General features: G+C 39.8%; 1 protein-coding gene across 33 annotated transcripts in view; it reads left to right on the forward strand.

Moving 5' to 3' along the window:
* Positions 1-16,420, forward strand: part of TNRC6B (trinucleotide repeat containing adaptor 6B) — a 140,034-nt gene that overhangs the window by 108,100 nt on the left and 15,514 nt on the right. For 24 of the 33 annotated variants that reach the window (XM_084506871.1, XM_084506870.1, XM_084506841.1 and 21 more), the window contains 11 exons: positions 2,788-2,936; positions 6,533-6,658; positions 7,752-7,883; positions 8,410-8,505; positions 8,637-8,811; positions 9,106-9,240; positions 9,442-9,618; positions 11,650-11,796; positions 12,025-12,120; positions 14,570-14,890; positions 15,298-15,368. In XM_084506871.1, coding sequence (XP_084362997.1) covers positions 2,788-2,936; positions 6,533-6,658; positions 7,752-7,883; positions 8,410-8,505; positions 8,637-8,811; positions 9,106-9,240; positions 9,442-9,618; positions 11,650-11,796; positions 12,025-12,120; positions 14,570-14,890; positions 15,298-15,368 — 1,625 coding nt within the window. The remainder of the gene's footprint in view (positions 1-2,787; positions 2,937-6,532; positions 6,659-7,751; positions 7,884-8,409; positions 8,506-8,636; positions 8,812-9,105; positions 9,241-9,441; positions 9,619-11,649; positions 11,797-12,024; positions 12,121-14,569; positions 14,891-15,297; positions 15,369-16,420) is intronic. The other 9 variants (XM_084506865.1, XM_084506866.1, XM_084506844.1 and 6 more) reach the window with 4 other exon arrangements.

Here is a 16,420-nt window from a genome sequence, read left to right on the forward strand (position 1 = left end):
CCTAAGAGAAAAGAGGTGGATCAATAGAACGCCTTAAGCAGATCTTCTTTCTCTTCTTTTTTATCAAATCTCTTCTACAGATAGCTTGTTGAACTTTAAAAATAGGATACAATTATCTACTGAAATCTCTCCCAGTATGTAAGTCCTGAGGCATGAAGTTTGATAATACAGTAAGTAGTGTGTCAGGACCACTTAAATGGAGAATTAAAAGATAAAATATTGACAGCCACCTTTATCTTTTTTTCATGGATTAGCTGCAGGTTTTGCAGATGACAGAATTCTCACATCCTCCATGAGGACTGGGAAATTCATTTCTAATTTCTGTTGATTCAAATGCAGTCTGTGCTGTTGTCTATTGTAAATACATCGCAAAGCCCTAACCAGATAGGGCACTTGGGTGCAACACCTCAATGTGTAAGCACATGTGCATGCTGAGTAATCTTGGATGATGCAACTTCATGGCAAAGATGTAAAACCAGTATCTTTAAAACGTTTTAATTTTTGTGGTCAATCAGAAAACATATTTCAAATGGTTTTCTTTAGCATTACTTTCACCACACTGTGGATGTATGTATTTTTACCACATTGAGTCTCTTGTTGCAAAAGCTGTAGGTAACTTTGCTCAACAGCACTTTCTGCCTTCTATTTCCCAGTATACAGGTTCACACTATATATATAAATTTATTTGCATGGAACTCAGTCAAATAATTTCCTTTAAGCTGTGTGCGTGTGGTGGGGAAGATATACTTCACAGCTTTTTTCCTCACTAGGGTGTGAATAATGTGGTCCTTCAAGCTCGTTTCATTTTGGAGTTTTCACCATGTTTCTTACAGCTCTTAATAGTTGGGAGAAAAAATCCAAGAACCGATGTCTTCTCTTACAAAGATGATCGGACTCTTAACATGTACTACACGTAGAGGATTTAGGGTTTTGCATTTAATCACTTTAAACAAGTGCTATTGCTTACTGCCGAGGATAAAACCTGAACTTTTCAGATTTTAATGGTCATCTTGTACTGTCTAAGGTAAAGCTGGTCTTCAGCCACCTGCATTATTTACAGCTTTTGTTAGCGAGTCCAAAAGACAGATTCTCACAATGAGTTTCAAGGTTGCACTAGAATTTTCTGTGACTGAGATAAATGAATGCTATCATCTCTTAGCAAGGCCCTGTTTATACTGAAGTTTAAGCAGCTGCCTCAGCACTAAGTGGCGTATCCGTGCTCGAAGCCTTTGAAGGTGCTGTTTAATGCCCTACATATTATTTAACGAGCCATGTTGCGTGGCATCATTCAGTAATGTTTGAGGAGTTGATTGGATCATCAGGATAACTGAAGAGACAAAAGGGTGTTTCTACTGCTAAGTCATCTTGAGTTGGCATTGACCCAGTTTCATATCAGTGATGCAACTCTGTCTCCCTTTCATTTTCTTTTCAAGCAACCAATAGGCAGCGCTGCCTGTCTAGAGTTAAAGCACACAGCCTTTTGGTAGTGCTTAGCTGGCATTGTGCATGGTGGTTAGATGTAGATATTGACAGGATTTAAGATGTACCTGATATTTTTCGACTGCGTTTGCAGAGCCAGTTCTAGCTTTATAGGATATGTAAGTAACACGCGAGCCCATCCAGGTCAGTGTGAGTCCAGTTACAAGCCAAGATATGGAGGTGATATGTCAGTGTTTTTGTGATAGATGATGTTGAAGGCATCTGAGAAGATGGAAACTGGATCAACTTTCAAAGCTGTGCCAAAAAGAAAAATCCATGTAATTAGTCATTGAATTCATAGGTCTTCATCAATGTCATAGCTATAGTTATTAACAGTTTGCAGTTGGATGTTAACAAGAGATACTGGCTTTGAAAGCTTTTTTTTTTTTTTTAGAAGGTGTTTTGAGGATCTCAGAGTGATCAGTTGTCTTCTGTATATGATAAAGACTTCAATGTTTTGTCAGTGGTAGGATATCATATCCATCACCAGCTTCCTTTGTTGGAAGATGCGTAAGTTTTGACAGGTTTCTTCAACTGTTCCCAGAAAGGCCATCTGTGTCCCCAAACCCAATGACTTAAAACTAAAAATACCAATAAAGCTTGTTTGTACCATGTTGCTCATATTTTGAAATTAAGATGTTTTCTATCTACTTCAACATAACGCTGTTCATCTAAGTGCAAAATATGACAAATGAAACTGTTCCTTGGCAGCAGCTCAGTATGTAAGGTAGAAAACTTCCTTCAGTCAGGACTTGGCTGATGATCTGCTTCTAAAGAAAGTGTCTTGTCCACTGTGTATGGTGGTTTTCTCGTTAATATCTCTTCCTTTTGCTTCACCAGATTACTCACTAAACAAAGGCAGGAGACTGAAGAAGTTGTTTGAAAAGTCTCTGTTACTGGCTGTAGAATTATTACATACAAGCTGAGAGAGATTGGCTGTCTGGTGCAGGGAAGTTATGCTAGGTCAGAAGATTACTGGTGTTCAAGAATGAAGTCCACGTTACTGTAGGAGAATTATGATCAAATTCTTTATATCTGTACATAAATTGTGAGAAATACTTCACGTTAAATTCTTTAAAGTAAATTGGCTTGTTCCATATTAAAAATGAAACTTCCTATTTTATTTTTTCATCCTCTTTTAATAGGAACTGTGTGCTTTGCTAAGTGGTAAGACAAATGGAATTTTTACAAGACATATATATACAACAGATCTGATCTTAAAGAAGTTTTCTTCATCTGTGAACCTGCTGTCATGAAAGACAACAAAGATTGTCACTAATTTTGCTGCCTTTACTCCTTTTTCTACAGGTGGTCTCCCAGATAAGAAGTTTGAGGTAGATAAACGAGCCATGAATCTCGGGGATTTTAATGACATAATGAGAAAGGATCGATCTGGGTTCCGTCCACCTAATTCCAAAGACATGGGAACTACAGATAGTGGGCCTTATTTTGAGAAGGTGAGAGAAATATCTTTAGATAAATTAAATTCAGCCTCTGTGTTTGAGGTCCCAGTTTTTATCCTGTTCCTCTGGAAGTGCTAAAAATTCAACAACCTTGGATGAACTCAACAGTAAAAGGTGTGAGGGAGTTACGTTTGTAGAATGAATGTGTTTATAAAACAGGTGTCAGGTATGCACAGGCAAACTAGATTATCTAATTAGAATAATGCTTTTTATTCTAGAACAGACTTCTCTTTACATGGAGAGAAAGAAATTATTTTGTTTTTCTTGGAAGGGTGAATGACTGGTAGCAATGAAATTCATTACAGGTTTCATCACAATGATTCTTATGGCTACTGATTACAATCATCTACTGTAAAAAAAAAAAAAGTTTAGATCAAAATAAACATAAGTAATCACAGTCTTCCAAATTTTTTCCTGCTTTCATGTCTGTGATTTATTGGAAACACCCTTTCTAAATTCTGTAACCCCTTTTGCTGTATGTCCATGTACTGTGAGCTTCTGTATGACATCTGTTTCTCTGTGACATCTGTTACATGTTATGGTAGCATTTCTTTCATATTCTTGTCTATTTTAAGTAGAAGCTTTCACTGTTGTTATCAAATATTAATTGCTTCACATTATGAATTGGACAGTGTCCAATAGATTCAAAATGTTATTTTTTTAAAATACAGTTTATCACATGTAAAATGGAAAAGGTTTAAAAATTCTGTAGGCGTGTTAGTGTCTGAATTTTTTTTTTTAAACTCCTCCATTTTGGTATAACAGGCCAAAAACAGTTTAGTCAACTCCCTCTGGTGGCCCATTTAATAAATACCACGAGTAGAGCTAATGCTTTCTGAACATAGATGGTGTTTGCAGGTGTGTGGTAACATTAGGAATTAATTCAAGATTTGTTTCTGTAGTGGTAATAGCCACTGTCGGAAGCGAACCTTCTTACTCAAAATATATTTTTAAAAAGAAAAAGGATTTTTTAGGGATTTATTGAGCATTTCCTTGGACCAAAATCTGAATTGTCAAATGATAATTTGAGTTGGAAGTGTTGTCCTTGTAATTGCTATTACAAATTAACTTTGCTTCTTCCTAGTCACTCACCGTCCCTCTTTCTCTCCTCTTGCGTTCTGTTGCTTCACTAACCAACTCCTGCTGTTGGCTAACTGCTGCTTCAGCTGACTTTGCCTTTCTCCAATCAAGATGGGTGCCTTGGGGATGAGGCTCCCTGCTCTCCCTTCTCCCCTTCTCCCAGCTACAAGCTGTCTCCCTCTGGTTCCACACTATCCAACGTCGGCCTTGGGGCAATCGGCTCAGGGCTCAGTCCCCAAAACTTCGCTGCTAGACAAGTAAGCAGGCCACCTTATAAGATGCATTGTTATATGGCTGCAACCTGGGCTTAATCCCGGTTAGCTGGTTGCTTGCATTTCTTTTCCTACCAAATAAATACAGTTAATGGAAATTTCAGCGATACCTGGACATTGAGAATCGATCCGCTTTGGTTGCTGTCATCAAAATGTATTCCTTCTGCTTTTGTTGGCCTCTTACTTCCTGAAGCACGGTGCAGCAGCAGACAGATCTGCTTTTCAGAAGTCATGAAGTTAACGGAGAGCTATCTATTCTAATTGATGTTTTAAAATCTAGTTAGAGGCTGGTGGTTTGCCCCACCATCCCCCAACACTGAATTTTTTCCAGCCTCCAACCCAGTGACCTCGTATGCAGGAATGTGCCTTGAAAAATTTGCGTTTGCCTGATGCCTCCTCCCCTCCCCACAGGCCATGGGAAGGACTGATTTAGCAGCCTTGGAAAATGGTTGAAGTAGTGATGTTTTCATTCTGTATATGGAGGAATGGTGGGGAAGAAAGCAAGTAGTTAACTATAGTTCACAATAATTCCTGACTTTTATGTTTTGCACCATACTAGGAGAAAACACTGCAGGAATGCTAGGAAATGAAAGGACAGAACCAAAGTATTACACCTGGACTAGCTTATGTAGGCACATGCTTGACATGATGGTGTTTCTTTGTGTTGTCTCTCTGTTTCTGTGTGACACAATAAGTGTTGAACATCAGATTAAGTCCAGAATTTGTAGGCAAGTTCCCGAATTGAGTGTACAGAGCTCCACAGAGCTTTAGAGAAGGCTGAAAGTGTAGCAGCAGCAGCAGCAGACCTCTCAAAAACTTTAATACGTAGTTGAATCCAGTGAGTCCTTTCTGAATCCTTTTGTCTCTTAGACAAACAATACGTATATATCCTATCCTCTTACATGCTTATTGACACCCTGAGCTGCTTCTGAAAGGCAAGCTCTCTTAAGGCAATAAGATGTGATGGAGGTGAATGCGCAATCCGTAACGCTGCCAGTACAGAAGCAGAATGAGAGAATTGTGTTTGAGCAAAAAGATAGTGAAGGATGCCCGGTATTACGGTGGAAGGGAGGCAAATTGTATAATATTCTGGCATGTAAGGGAAGGAAGGGTTTTGGAGAAGACGTGGAAGATCTCAAATTTAAAGAAAGGTGAATTATGCGGGGGGCAGTGATGTTGGCATGGAGAAGAAGATACTGGTGGCTGAGGGCTGGAAAATGGGCAGTTTAGACGCCCTGGTATGTGGCAGAAGCAGGTACGGATCGAAGAGGTCTTGGTATACGGGGGCAGATGGGAATTTCTGAAGGCCTTGAAAAGGAAAGGACAGGATCATGGCATGGGAGGACCTTTTGGAGTATCAGAGAGAAATACATCAGCTTCAGCTTTTAGAAGCAACAGCACGCAACTGTAAGCGTAGGAGACTGTCTGTTACATCTCCTTTGGCTCTTTGTCAGAAGATGTTAGAAAAAGGCAGTCTGCTCAGAGGCTAAAATAATGGAACACAACTATGAATTTTCTTCAATTTTTTTTTTTTTTGTGCAGTAGGGTTTATTATTACATAAGTTCCTTAAAAAACAGTAAATAGTTCTCATTAAAAAAAAAAAAAAAAGAAACAAGTATTCTTAGGAAAAAAAATGACTATGAGGAAAAACAAAAACATTTTTTCACATTTGAAAGTTTACAAAAATAGGGAAAAAAAATCCCAATCCAGAATCCTGAAGTTTTCACACTGAAGGAAATTTTTAATGGAAGTTTTGAATTCTAATATGTTAGCGAAAGGCCTGCAGAGGAAGTAATAGACTTAGGAGAGATGCCTTGACAACCTAGTCTGACCAAGTACCTGACTTTTCTAAAACAGTGGCCAAAAATTCTCGTTGACGCAGTCTCACCATACTTCTAAGCTAGTGGAATGTTTTTTTTTAGCGTGTTGTTTGTACTCACAGTTTCCATTTCCCAACATGTAAAATGCAAAACAGCAAACACAAGCTTTGTCATGTGCTTTGAAATACACGGATGAACATGACTGCTCAGCGTAGAGGAGAAAGAGCCTGCATCTTGAAAACGTAGTGCAGCAGTCTTAATGCAGGTGGAATGTTACTGAGCGAGGGCAAGCATCTCAGCAATTCATAGGATACTCTGTTTAAGTCAGTACTTGCCGCATTATTTATACATAGTTAATAGCATAGAAATCCATTATCCTGAAGAATTCCTCTTCTCACTACTGCTTTAATTTTATAGGGTGGCAATCATGGTTTGTTTGGAAACAGCACAGCACAATCGAGGGGCATGCACACACCAGTGCAGCCACTAAATCCTTCCCCCAATATCCGGGCGCAAGTGCCTCCCCAATTTCTTTCTCCCCAGGTAAGGAATTTATAGTAACTGGTTACTTGTAAAGAAAAGAAAAGGAGGAAAAAAAAAAAAAAAAAGCTACAGCCTCCAGACCACATAATTGAGGAGTATGTCTTAGTCTTGACTTGATGTTAAGAAATAAACAGCATAGATAAAAAAAAAAATAAAAAAATCTTAAGGACTTTGGACCATGAATTTTAAAATTCATCCAGAGATTGAATTTTGCAGAAGGATTAGCCTTCTTTCTCTCATTCCGAGGCAGTTGTAAATGCTCACTACCAGTATTCTTAAATCTGAGTGGATTCAGAAATCTTGTCTTACATAGGCATTTGCAAAGTATTTACAAGTAAAATACTCGTGTGAAAGCTGAAAGTTACTCTGAAGTGAGACAGTTGGCTTAATTTTTTTTTCGAGCAGTTTTGTCCTGTGCTTCGTGTCCCCCTGAATAAGAGGCCTGATGAAGGGCTACGTGTTGCATTTACTTTGCAGAACTCTTTAAGACCTCAGGCTCTCCAACTGCACAAGTTTACCTTTTGCTTTGCACTTGGTGAAGACTTTTGGAGTTTCTCTCGAATACTCTACTTGTGTAACTCTCAAACACGCAGGGAGAAACGGGGGGATTCTTCTCCACCTACTCCTGTCTTTTACTATAGCTTATCCAGCATACACAGAGATTAACTCTTTCTGTGAGGCACTGTTTCTTTGCTACAGTGACTGCCTGAATGCCTTTCTTTTCCCTTGTCGAGCAGTACATTTTTAATGTGATAATGCAGTACTGTGATTACTGGTTAGCTGCATATATATCAGGATTTTAATCTAGTGCAGTCTCTAGCAACTGATTGGTTTGGGGAGGAACTTTTGTGTGTGTGTGTGTCTGCATCTGCACATGTAGTATTGTATATTGTCAATCAAGTGAAAAATTCACTCTGCTCAAGCCATAGATTATGTACGTTTAAATGTGATGTGTTAAGAAATCTGTAATGTCTTTCCCAGAACACCACTTAAGATTGGTGTCCTACCTATTCCTTTATACAAATATTCCCACTCTATCATCTTGTCTCGTAGCGGTGCATTTCTTGAGGATGTGTAATTGATTTTCGTGCAGGTTTCGGCCTCCATGCTCAAGCAGTTCCCCAACAGTGGCTTGAATCCAGGTCTTTTCAATATGGGGCCCCAGCTTTCTCCGCAACAGATTGCCATGCTGAGCCAGCTTCCACAGATTCCTCAGTTTCAATTAGTAAGTAGCTAGTAATCTTGTGAGACAGACGGTTTACAAATTGTCTGCTGCTTTCTTTTTACGTTTGTTCTAATTCTGTTTCCTTCTAATGATCTTGTGTTATTTTTTGTACAAATATTCCCTGCTTGTTGTACATGAAAATAGTCCTGTTAGGGGTCAGTGGGTAATCCAGACAGGCTTGTGTAATTACTGTGAATGTTGCAGTGGGATGGTAATGATTCTCAGCAATGTCTTTGTATTACAGAAAGCAGTTGTTTGTTGATTTTCTTCAGACTTAGAGTCTCAGCAATAGCACTAGTAATACTGTTGCATGATGTGAAGTTAGAAACAATTAACAAATGTACTATTAACAAATGTACTATTCTTCTAAAGCTTTCATTAGTAATTTTATTTCATTGTGAGGAATGAGAAACAGTTCACCTTTACGTACGTTGTGAGTAAAGCATTTGCAGTTGAGCAGCTCCTGGCAGTTGCATTTCACTTGAAGAACCCTGAATTTCCACCCTTCCCCCCACTTCTCTTGTAGGCATGTCAGCTCCTCCTTCAGCAGCAGCAGCAGCAGCAGCTGTTACAGAGCCAGAGGAAGTTATCTCAAGCTGTGCGACAACAGCAGGAGCAACAGGTGGGGCACTGCTTCTGTCAATCACGTGAAGCATAAAGCGTGCTAGCGCTGGACTTGCCAGAGAGCATGGTCCTTTGAATCTCTTTCGAGTTGCTTCAGTATCATGCCTGGTTTTTTGCTTTCATTTGCAGATTGCTCGTATGGTGAGTGCCCTCCAGCAGCAGCAGCAGAGGCAGCCTGGTATGAAGCATTCACCATCCCACCCTGTTGGGCCTAAGCCGCATATAGACAGCATGGTACCCAATCCCTTGAATGTGGGTCTCTCAGATTTACAGACCAAAGGGCAAATACCTGGATACGGTTCAGGTAAGTGCTCCCGTGAAACGAGTAATTAATGTATAAGCGCTAGAGCAAAGGTTACAAGAAATGTCAGCTCTTGATAAAATTGCATTGCTTTTCATTATAAGAGAAGAATACAAACCTAATGTCAAAATGTATCTTAGAGGCATGCTGACTTAACCGACCTATTTTCAAAGTTCCTTTCAAATATTTCATTTGCTGTGCTTGAATTTTGAATTTTTGATTGCAGTGCCGCCTGATTTAAGGGTGTTTAAAACAAAAAGAGCAACTGATAATGGCTTCCGTTTGTTTTTTTCACAGGCTTCGGCTCAAGTGGCATGGATTATGGCATGGTGGGAGGGAAAGAAGCTGGAACAGAATCCCGCTTTAAACAGTGGACTATGATGGAAGGGCTGCCCTCTGTGGCTTCTCAAGATGCCAATATGCACAAAAATGGTGAGAGGGGATTGGTTATTTTGAGAGTACTCTTTAAGTAGCATCTCACCAGAGGTGAAATAACTCAGGTGAAACTGCTTAAAGGTAGTTAACATCTTAGCTCATCACTATGCATCTTAACTTTTTTTGGTTTTGGTATTCCATATTCTCATAAAGACCCCAACCTTTCCTGAGTGCAAATGTCTCTTTTTAATATTTCAGGTGCAATAGTGCCCCCTGGAAAGGCTCGCGGAGGGTCGCCCTACAACCAGTTTGACATAATTCAGGGCGACCCACTAGGTGGCCATGCAGGCCCTGCTGGTGATAGTTGGTTACCTGCCAAATCTCCACCGACGAACAAGATCGGAAGCAAATCCAGCAACGCCAGCTGGCCTCCAGGTATTACACGAGGGCAGGGGCTATGCCCCAGCTTTACGGTTGATGTGCTGGGACCTTTCTTCATCTTATGTAAATAACCGCTATAAGGAAAACATTTGTTTGGTGAATCGCATTCTTTAAAAACAAAAATGTTGAGTTTCCAGTAAAAAACGGCAAAGCTAAATAGGAACTAACTGATGAATTGCCTGAATAGTCTTTTCTGTAGTTTTGTGACTTTACATTTCAGGAAATTTTCATGAGAGCACCTGTCCACAAAATACATAACACCAGCTCCCTCCTTGTATTCATTCCTTTCTTGTGTTGTGTTAGGATGAAAAAAAAAGGGTTTAAAGATCAGATTGATCTGGAATCAGAAAGCAAAAGTTAAAAATCTACCTTTTTGTGATGATGGGAACAGAATTTTCCTGTCCTGACCTTTTTTAATTTGAGGATGCTTGAACTTTTCCTCTCAGGAATGGTTTATAAATATGATCCACTGTGGAGCACAGGGCTTCTTTTGCCAGCAGTATTGGTACAAAATGTGTGTGCTGTGCTGTTTGTGGTTCATATTTGCTTGTGCTGCGTAAAGGATAGGAGTACTGCCATATTTCAATAGTTCTCAACAATCTTGTGGCTTTTGTAGAAGTTTCTTTCTTTTGGGGTTACAGTCAGCAGTAGCATATTCTTAAAAGTCATCTAGAGTTTCACTGGCAGAAATTTCTGTCCACGAGAAAACTCAATATCTAGGAAAAATATGTATGTACTTAAACAAGCACATAATCTTCTGTGAAACAGTCGCTAAACCCAGACTGGTGTCCTTGAAGTTGCATGGATTAATCACCAGTGTTGTTCAGCAAATAGCAGATGCTTTGATTTTCTCTGTCTGGAATACTCTTATATTCCAGGAAAACATTCCTTGCTGCAAATTATCTGCTGTGTACCCGCTCAAGCACAAAGAAATAAAGGTGCAGGTGCATCTCATGGGTAAACCAGTAGGACAGACCTTGCATCAGCAAGACTGGGAGTCTGTGCAACAGATAGACAACAGCAGGAAGCCTACACAAAGTAATTAGAAATTGTAGTGTCTAACTACGGCAAGAAAAATACTTTCTGATGAGGCAGAAGAGATTTAAAGAAATAGCTATCTCAGTAAAGTCTGTGCACCCACAATGTTTCGTACTCTCTGAACTGGCTAACTGTTCCAGACCAACTTTTTAAAGACTTTGCTTAACTTGATTTTCAGTCTTGCCAGTTTTCAGAAGTCTTTACAAAAACAAGACTCAGACTCATCTCTTACCTTGTCTTCAGCCATTGCAGGTCCTAAGCTGTGTTCATGGATATTTTATTTTGGAACAGAGACATTGAGTGTGACGTGACTCATTTGTGACTAGACCTGAGAATCTGCTTTGGGTGGTCCTTAAGCATAAGGCGGTGCTTCAGGGGACTGCAGCATTTTGTCAGTAGCTGAACAGATTCCTTTCTTGGTGTGGAGCTAGTTGATCATATTAGGAATTTTGATACCTGTTAGCCTAGATTATGTTGTAGAGTTACAGAAGATTAGGAGCTGATGACTGACATCTACAAAATCATGAAGGCAGCGGGTAAGATAAACACAGAGTTTTAATTCTGCAAATGCTGCGGTGTTAGAACTCCTGTGCAAATGGTGGAACTAAGATAGAGGATATTTCTTATGTTCTCACTGAGATTCTCCTGACAGTGCAGTATCGCAATCTAATACTGCCCTTCCTGTGACAACTTTTTGAACCAGTAGTGTCAAGTTCTCTTCTCACAGACGTGTGAGTCATAGTCTTGACTATGCTGTTCCAAGTCAAAGGAATGCTGTATGCACTTCCACCTACAGTTATTGACCTGTGTTCAGTCACTAGAGATAATGCCATGGGAGGAAATATGAAACAGATTTTAATGCAGAGAAGTCTGATCTTGTGAGGAACAGTGTAGAAGACTTTTATCCTCTAAAATATCATCCAGAGTTGATTCCAGTAAATGACATTCCCCTCTCTGCATCTAACTCTTTTTTCCCTCCTGTTCCAGAGTTCCAACCAGGAGTGCCATGGAAAGGTATACAAAACATTGACCCTGAATCGGACCCCTATGTGACCCCTGGAAGTGTGCTGGGGGGGACAGCCACATCTCCCATTGTAGATACTGACCACCAACTTCTGCGGGACAACACCACAGGTAAAATGTCATGCTGATATCCAAGAATATTCTAACATGCCTGTCAGAACACAATTAAGTCTACTGCATTTGACTAAGCAGGAAGCCTGTGTGCCTGTGCATCGTGTCTGTGTATCACGTAAAAGGTCGGCATTGATACAAATTGTGGCTTTTTTGAGATTTAACAGGATAACAGAAACTCTAAAACTGGCCTACTCTTCTCTTTCTCTCTCCTTCTCCCTTTGATAGGGTCTAATTCTTCCCTCAACACCTCGCTGCCTTCACCTGGTGCCTGGCCCTACAGTGCCTCTGACAATTCCTTCACCAACGTTCATAGCACTTCAGGTATGCGGGCTCCAAAATTAACCTGGACAAAAGATTTTCCACTTATTAACTAGTTTCTCCTCCTTATTCCACCTTGAATATTGAGCCTTTCAGTGACTGCTGGGGAGGTTTGGAAATAAAAATTCAAGTGGATGATTATCATTTTCCTTCTGCTGATAAAACATTCTGTTGTAGTTGCTTTAAAAAAATTGACTGAAAGACACTTGCCCTTTACCTGGTACAAAAATTCCTGGTTACACAGGTTAAAGGATCGCAGTGAGCAGTAGATGTAAAAGAAAAAAACTTACATATGATCCATTGACATATGTAAAGGGGGACTATCCTGTTTATTTTTAAATATCTCCTCCTGTATGTATGAGGTAAGGAAGTAGAGTAATAAGGCAGGTGACTTTATTCGTCTTAACTTTAGAATATTGGGGTGCTGTGAAGAGAACACTTTTCCCTCACCTTTTATAACACTCATCGTTCCCTGAAACCTGGAGACAGAACATTTTTGAAGGACTAAAGGTCTTAGTCAGAGGTCTTTTGATGGTTGGCCTGTAAACAGTAATTTAGATGTCTGCCTCAGATTCTTGGTAAGGCCTACAAAGCTTTCTTGCAAAAAAGGGTCTCTGCACGCACTTCTGAGTAGGAAACTGGAAATTATCATTTCAGATAAGTAATTGAGATTTTGAGGTGCTTGTAAATACTGGAGTTTTCTTTTGAGACATCCTTGTCTTTGATAACTACGTAAAACTGAAGAATTGTGTGCAGATACCAGCAGTGGTGAATGTGGCTGAGAGCTGCATCTGGCCAGGACTGTATGATTTTTCCATCTTACGGGATAACAGCTGTGTTCATATGTTAACTTGACATCTTCACAAAGCCAGCTGAAAATCACACTTGCCCCTCAAGAAAAACAGTGTTCCTGGTGCCAGTTTGTGGCATGACTTTGGTTTGAAGCAGTATCTGTGTATGCAGCATTCCAATGACACAAAAAATATCTCTTTCATAGCCTGGGAAATGGAATGGCATGTATCAGCTCTTTACCTCTGCTTAATGTTGTCTAGCACATAAGGAAACCCAAGAGATTGGAGGGAAAAAACATTACTGAAGTTGTAGCTGAATTGAAGAAACCAGACCTCTATCTGGCATAAATCCATAAATCTCCACAAGTTGTTAAACTACACACCAGTGTTAAACAGATGGAAAGTGGGTCATCGGAATCAGGGATTTGGAATTTACAAATCTATAAAACAAACTTGGCCAAGTGAAACAGGGTTTTTTAAGCACTTTTGTATACTTTCCTAGGTTAGAGCTTGAAACCTGCTTACTGCTGACAGTTACTGTCACTGAAATGTGGTGATCTAAATGTAGAGGGAAGCATGCTTTTACTTCTCGCTGTAAATGTGATGGTCTTGAGTCCCAAACGTATTATTTTGTGACATCCTGTCATGTTGTAAATCTGGATTTTTATCCGTTGTTTCAAATCAGTAATTTACTACCTTTTGTTAGTAAATAGAGCTTAATGCGTGTATTTGCACCCACACAAATGAATTCTGATGAAGATAATTGGCACAAGTGCCTTTACTCCTAGATTGCTTTGTCTGTGCTTGCTGCTTCTGATTGCAGAGCAAGGAAAAAGGAAATTACTTGAACAATTTTGACGTCCATTTGTTTCTTTTTACTGGGTGATAAATGTCTCTTGGTGTTGGGAGGTATGGGAGAATTTACACTCCACCTTGTGAAGGACAAGCGTTTAGGAAAAGCTCCCACGTATCCATAACTTAATGATGTTTTAGGGAGTCTTTTAATTTTTTTCGTTGGACTTTATTGAAGTGTGTTAGGGATACTCACTGTTGGTCATCTCCTAATAGGTATCGTGTAATGTTTTCTCGTATAAATGTCAGGATTGTTTAAAAGTCCAGTTGTCACACAGCACAATGACCTTCACGTGCTGTCATTGTTCTGACTTTATAATGAAATCTGTTTCATGAGAAAGCTTTGATCTTATAAGAAGACACCTTTAGGAGGTAGCATTAGCTTAGTAGACCAGGAGCAGTAAGTAGTTATTTCAGGTCTCTGCAGGTTTAGGGCCTGAAGAAAGTTCAGTTTTAATATAAGTCAGTAGTGCCCAAACTTGTAAGAAATGCTCGTGTTCTCAAAAGAAATACAGTACAGACATAAATATTGCTGTTAGTTGTTAATGACTGAATATACTGTTGCTAGTTACATTAACACAAATAATCTAGGATTTTGTTGTTGTTGTTAGAGTATATAAAATAAGCAAAGATTAACTATGGCATGGCTTTTTTTTGTTATGGCAATTTTTAACTGTTTTTATGGTTCTGTGTTTTGTGCTTATCTGTGATTAAAATTGCAGTCAGAGGGTTTACAGTAATAGTATAGTCGAAGGCTAGTTGAATCTGTTATGTTTCTCTAATACATGCCTTTTATTTTCATCTTCTAGCAAAATTCAGTGATTACAAATCAACATGGTCCCCAGATCCCATAGGACACAATCCCACTCATCTCTCCAACAAGATGTGGAAAAACCATATTTCCTCAAGGAACACTACAGGGCTGCCCCGCCCGCCTCCTGGCCTGACCAACCCCAAACCATCATCTCCATGGAACAGCACAGCACCCCGATCGGTCAGGGGCTGGGGGGCACAGGACTCAAGGCTTGCCTCTGGTGAGAAGAATCACCTGATAGCACCATTGATCAGACCTGAGGAGTGTACGTTTTACAGCACTAATGGTTTGGAGGAAAGAAAGTTGCAGTTGCCTGGTAAAAGGAAAAAAAAAAAGTTCCTTCTTGAAATGGAAATTTCATGTCAGTGATTGGGATGGTGGGGGGAGAATCCCAGGTCCCGCTGCAGGGGATGAGTTGGAGGTGGTCTCAGAGCTGCAAGGAGGGAATTCCTATTGCATGGGGCCTTTCAAGCCTTGAAGGCATTGGTTAAGTGCTGTCTGTGAATGGGAAACTCCTAGAAGATCAAGGTCCAGTAAAAAGTAAATCATGATGTGAAATGTGAGGAAAGATGTGGTTTTTCTTTCCAGGACTAAAGATTAGGCTTCATATGTTAGCAGGGCTGATAATCTTGAGTTTGTCTGAGACCAAAAGACCTGACTGTAAAGAAAAAAGGGTTTTCGTTGTATCCAGTCTTTTTTGATTCCTCTCTCTTCTGTTTGCAGCATCTACTTGGAGTGATGGTAGCTCAGTTCGTCCTAGTTACTGGCTGGTTCTTCACAATCTCACTCCACAGGTATTTTCTGTTACTGTCTTTGGCAACTTACTTGCTTTGTGAAGACACCAATTTGTGGATTCTTCAGCTGTTTCTCTGTGAATAAGATCTAAAAAAATCAAATCTGTCAGCATACGTAAGAATTGTTTCTACTAAACAGTAGTCCGATGAATTTTTCAATTGCAGTCTCTTCGTTTAACTTGAGGATGTTCAGCATTTGCTACATGACTGTCTTAGCCTTTCCTTACCTAGAGTTTCAAGAAATTATTGGAACAGAAATATGTTTTTCTTAGAAGTGAGGATAAGTTGCATGACCATAATGTGGAATGGTTTATAGCAGCTAAAGAGACTGTTTCTTTGGGGTGTTGTAAGAATGCTGGTGTAACTGCCAGTTTTCGCTTTGGTGTTTCCATAGTAAAACCACAGAATGTTTCCAGCACTCCTGCCAAAAGCAGTCTCGTTAGGTTATTCCTGCAAAAGTATTCTCAGAACTCTTCCATTCGAAATGAATTTTGTGGAGATCCTGGTTTCAGCGATCCCAATTAGTCTCTCTATTCAAGGCTTAGGAAAAGCTTGTGTGATTATCAGCAGCGCCCTGAGGTCTAGACAGAGAGTTCCCTGTTCAGCGGGGTAATTTACCACGCTTCTAGTGCAGTTTAAGATGACATCAATGTGAAAGGAAAGAGAGTCTCCTTCAGATCACCCCAACTGGCAAGCTACGCTCCTTTCATAGGAAAGTCTGTTTTCCTTAGGAAACAGCAGTGGTGTGACGAAGAGGCACAAGTCTAAGTCCCCGCCCTGTGCAGGGTAGTTTACTGCTTTAGTAATGGTTTAATGGAAGAAAAATATTTTTGAAGGCATTGAATTAATAAAAAGGAGAAGGTAGGTTATAGTTGTTCATAACAAATCTTCTTTTTGTTGTTGGTCAAGTACACTGGAGAGGAGGAAGTGTAAAGATTAAGGTGATTTCAGAGACAGTACCTTCAGTTTCTTTTTTAATCTTGCCCACATTTATACCCACATAAAACTTTCTTTTCCTGAAAAGAGGGAGGGGGGAGAGGAAGAATGTGATA

Source organism: Aythya ferina, assembly GCF_964211825.1.
Source record: "Aythya ferina genome assembly, chromosome: 1".
In the NCBI taxonomy this organism is placed as follows: domain Eukaryota; kingdom Metazoa; phylum Chordata; class Aves; order Anseriformes; family Anatidae; genus Aythya; species Aythya ferina.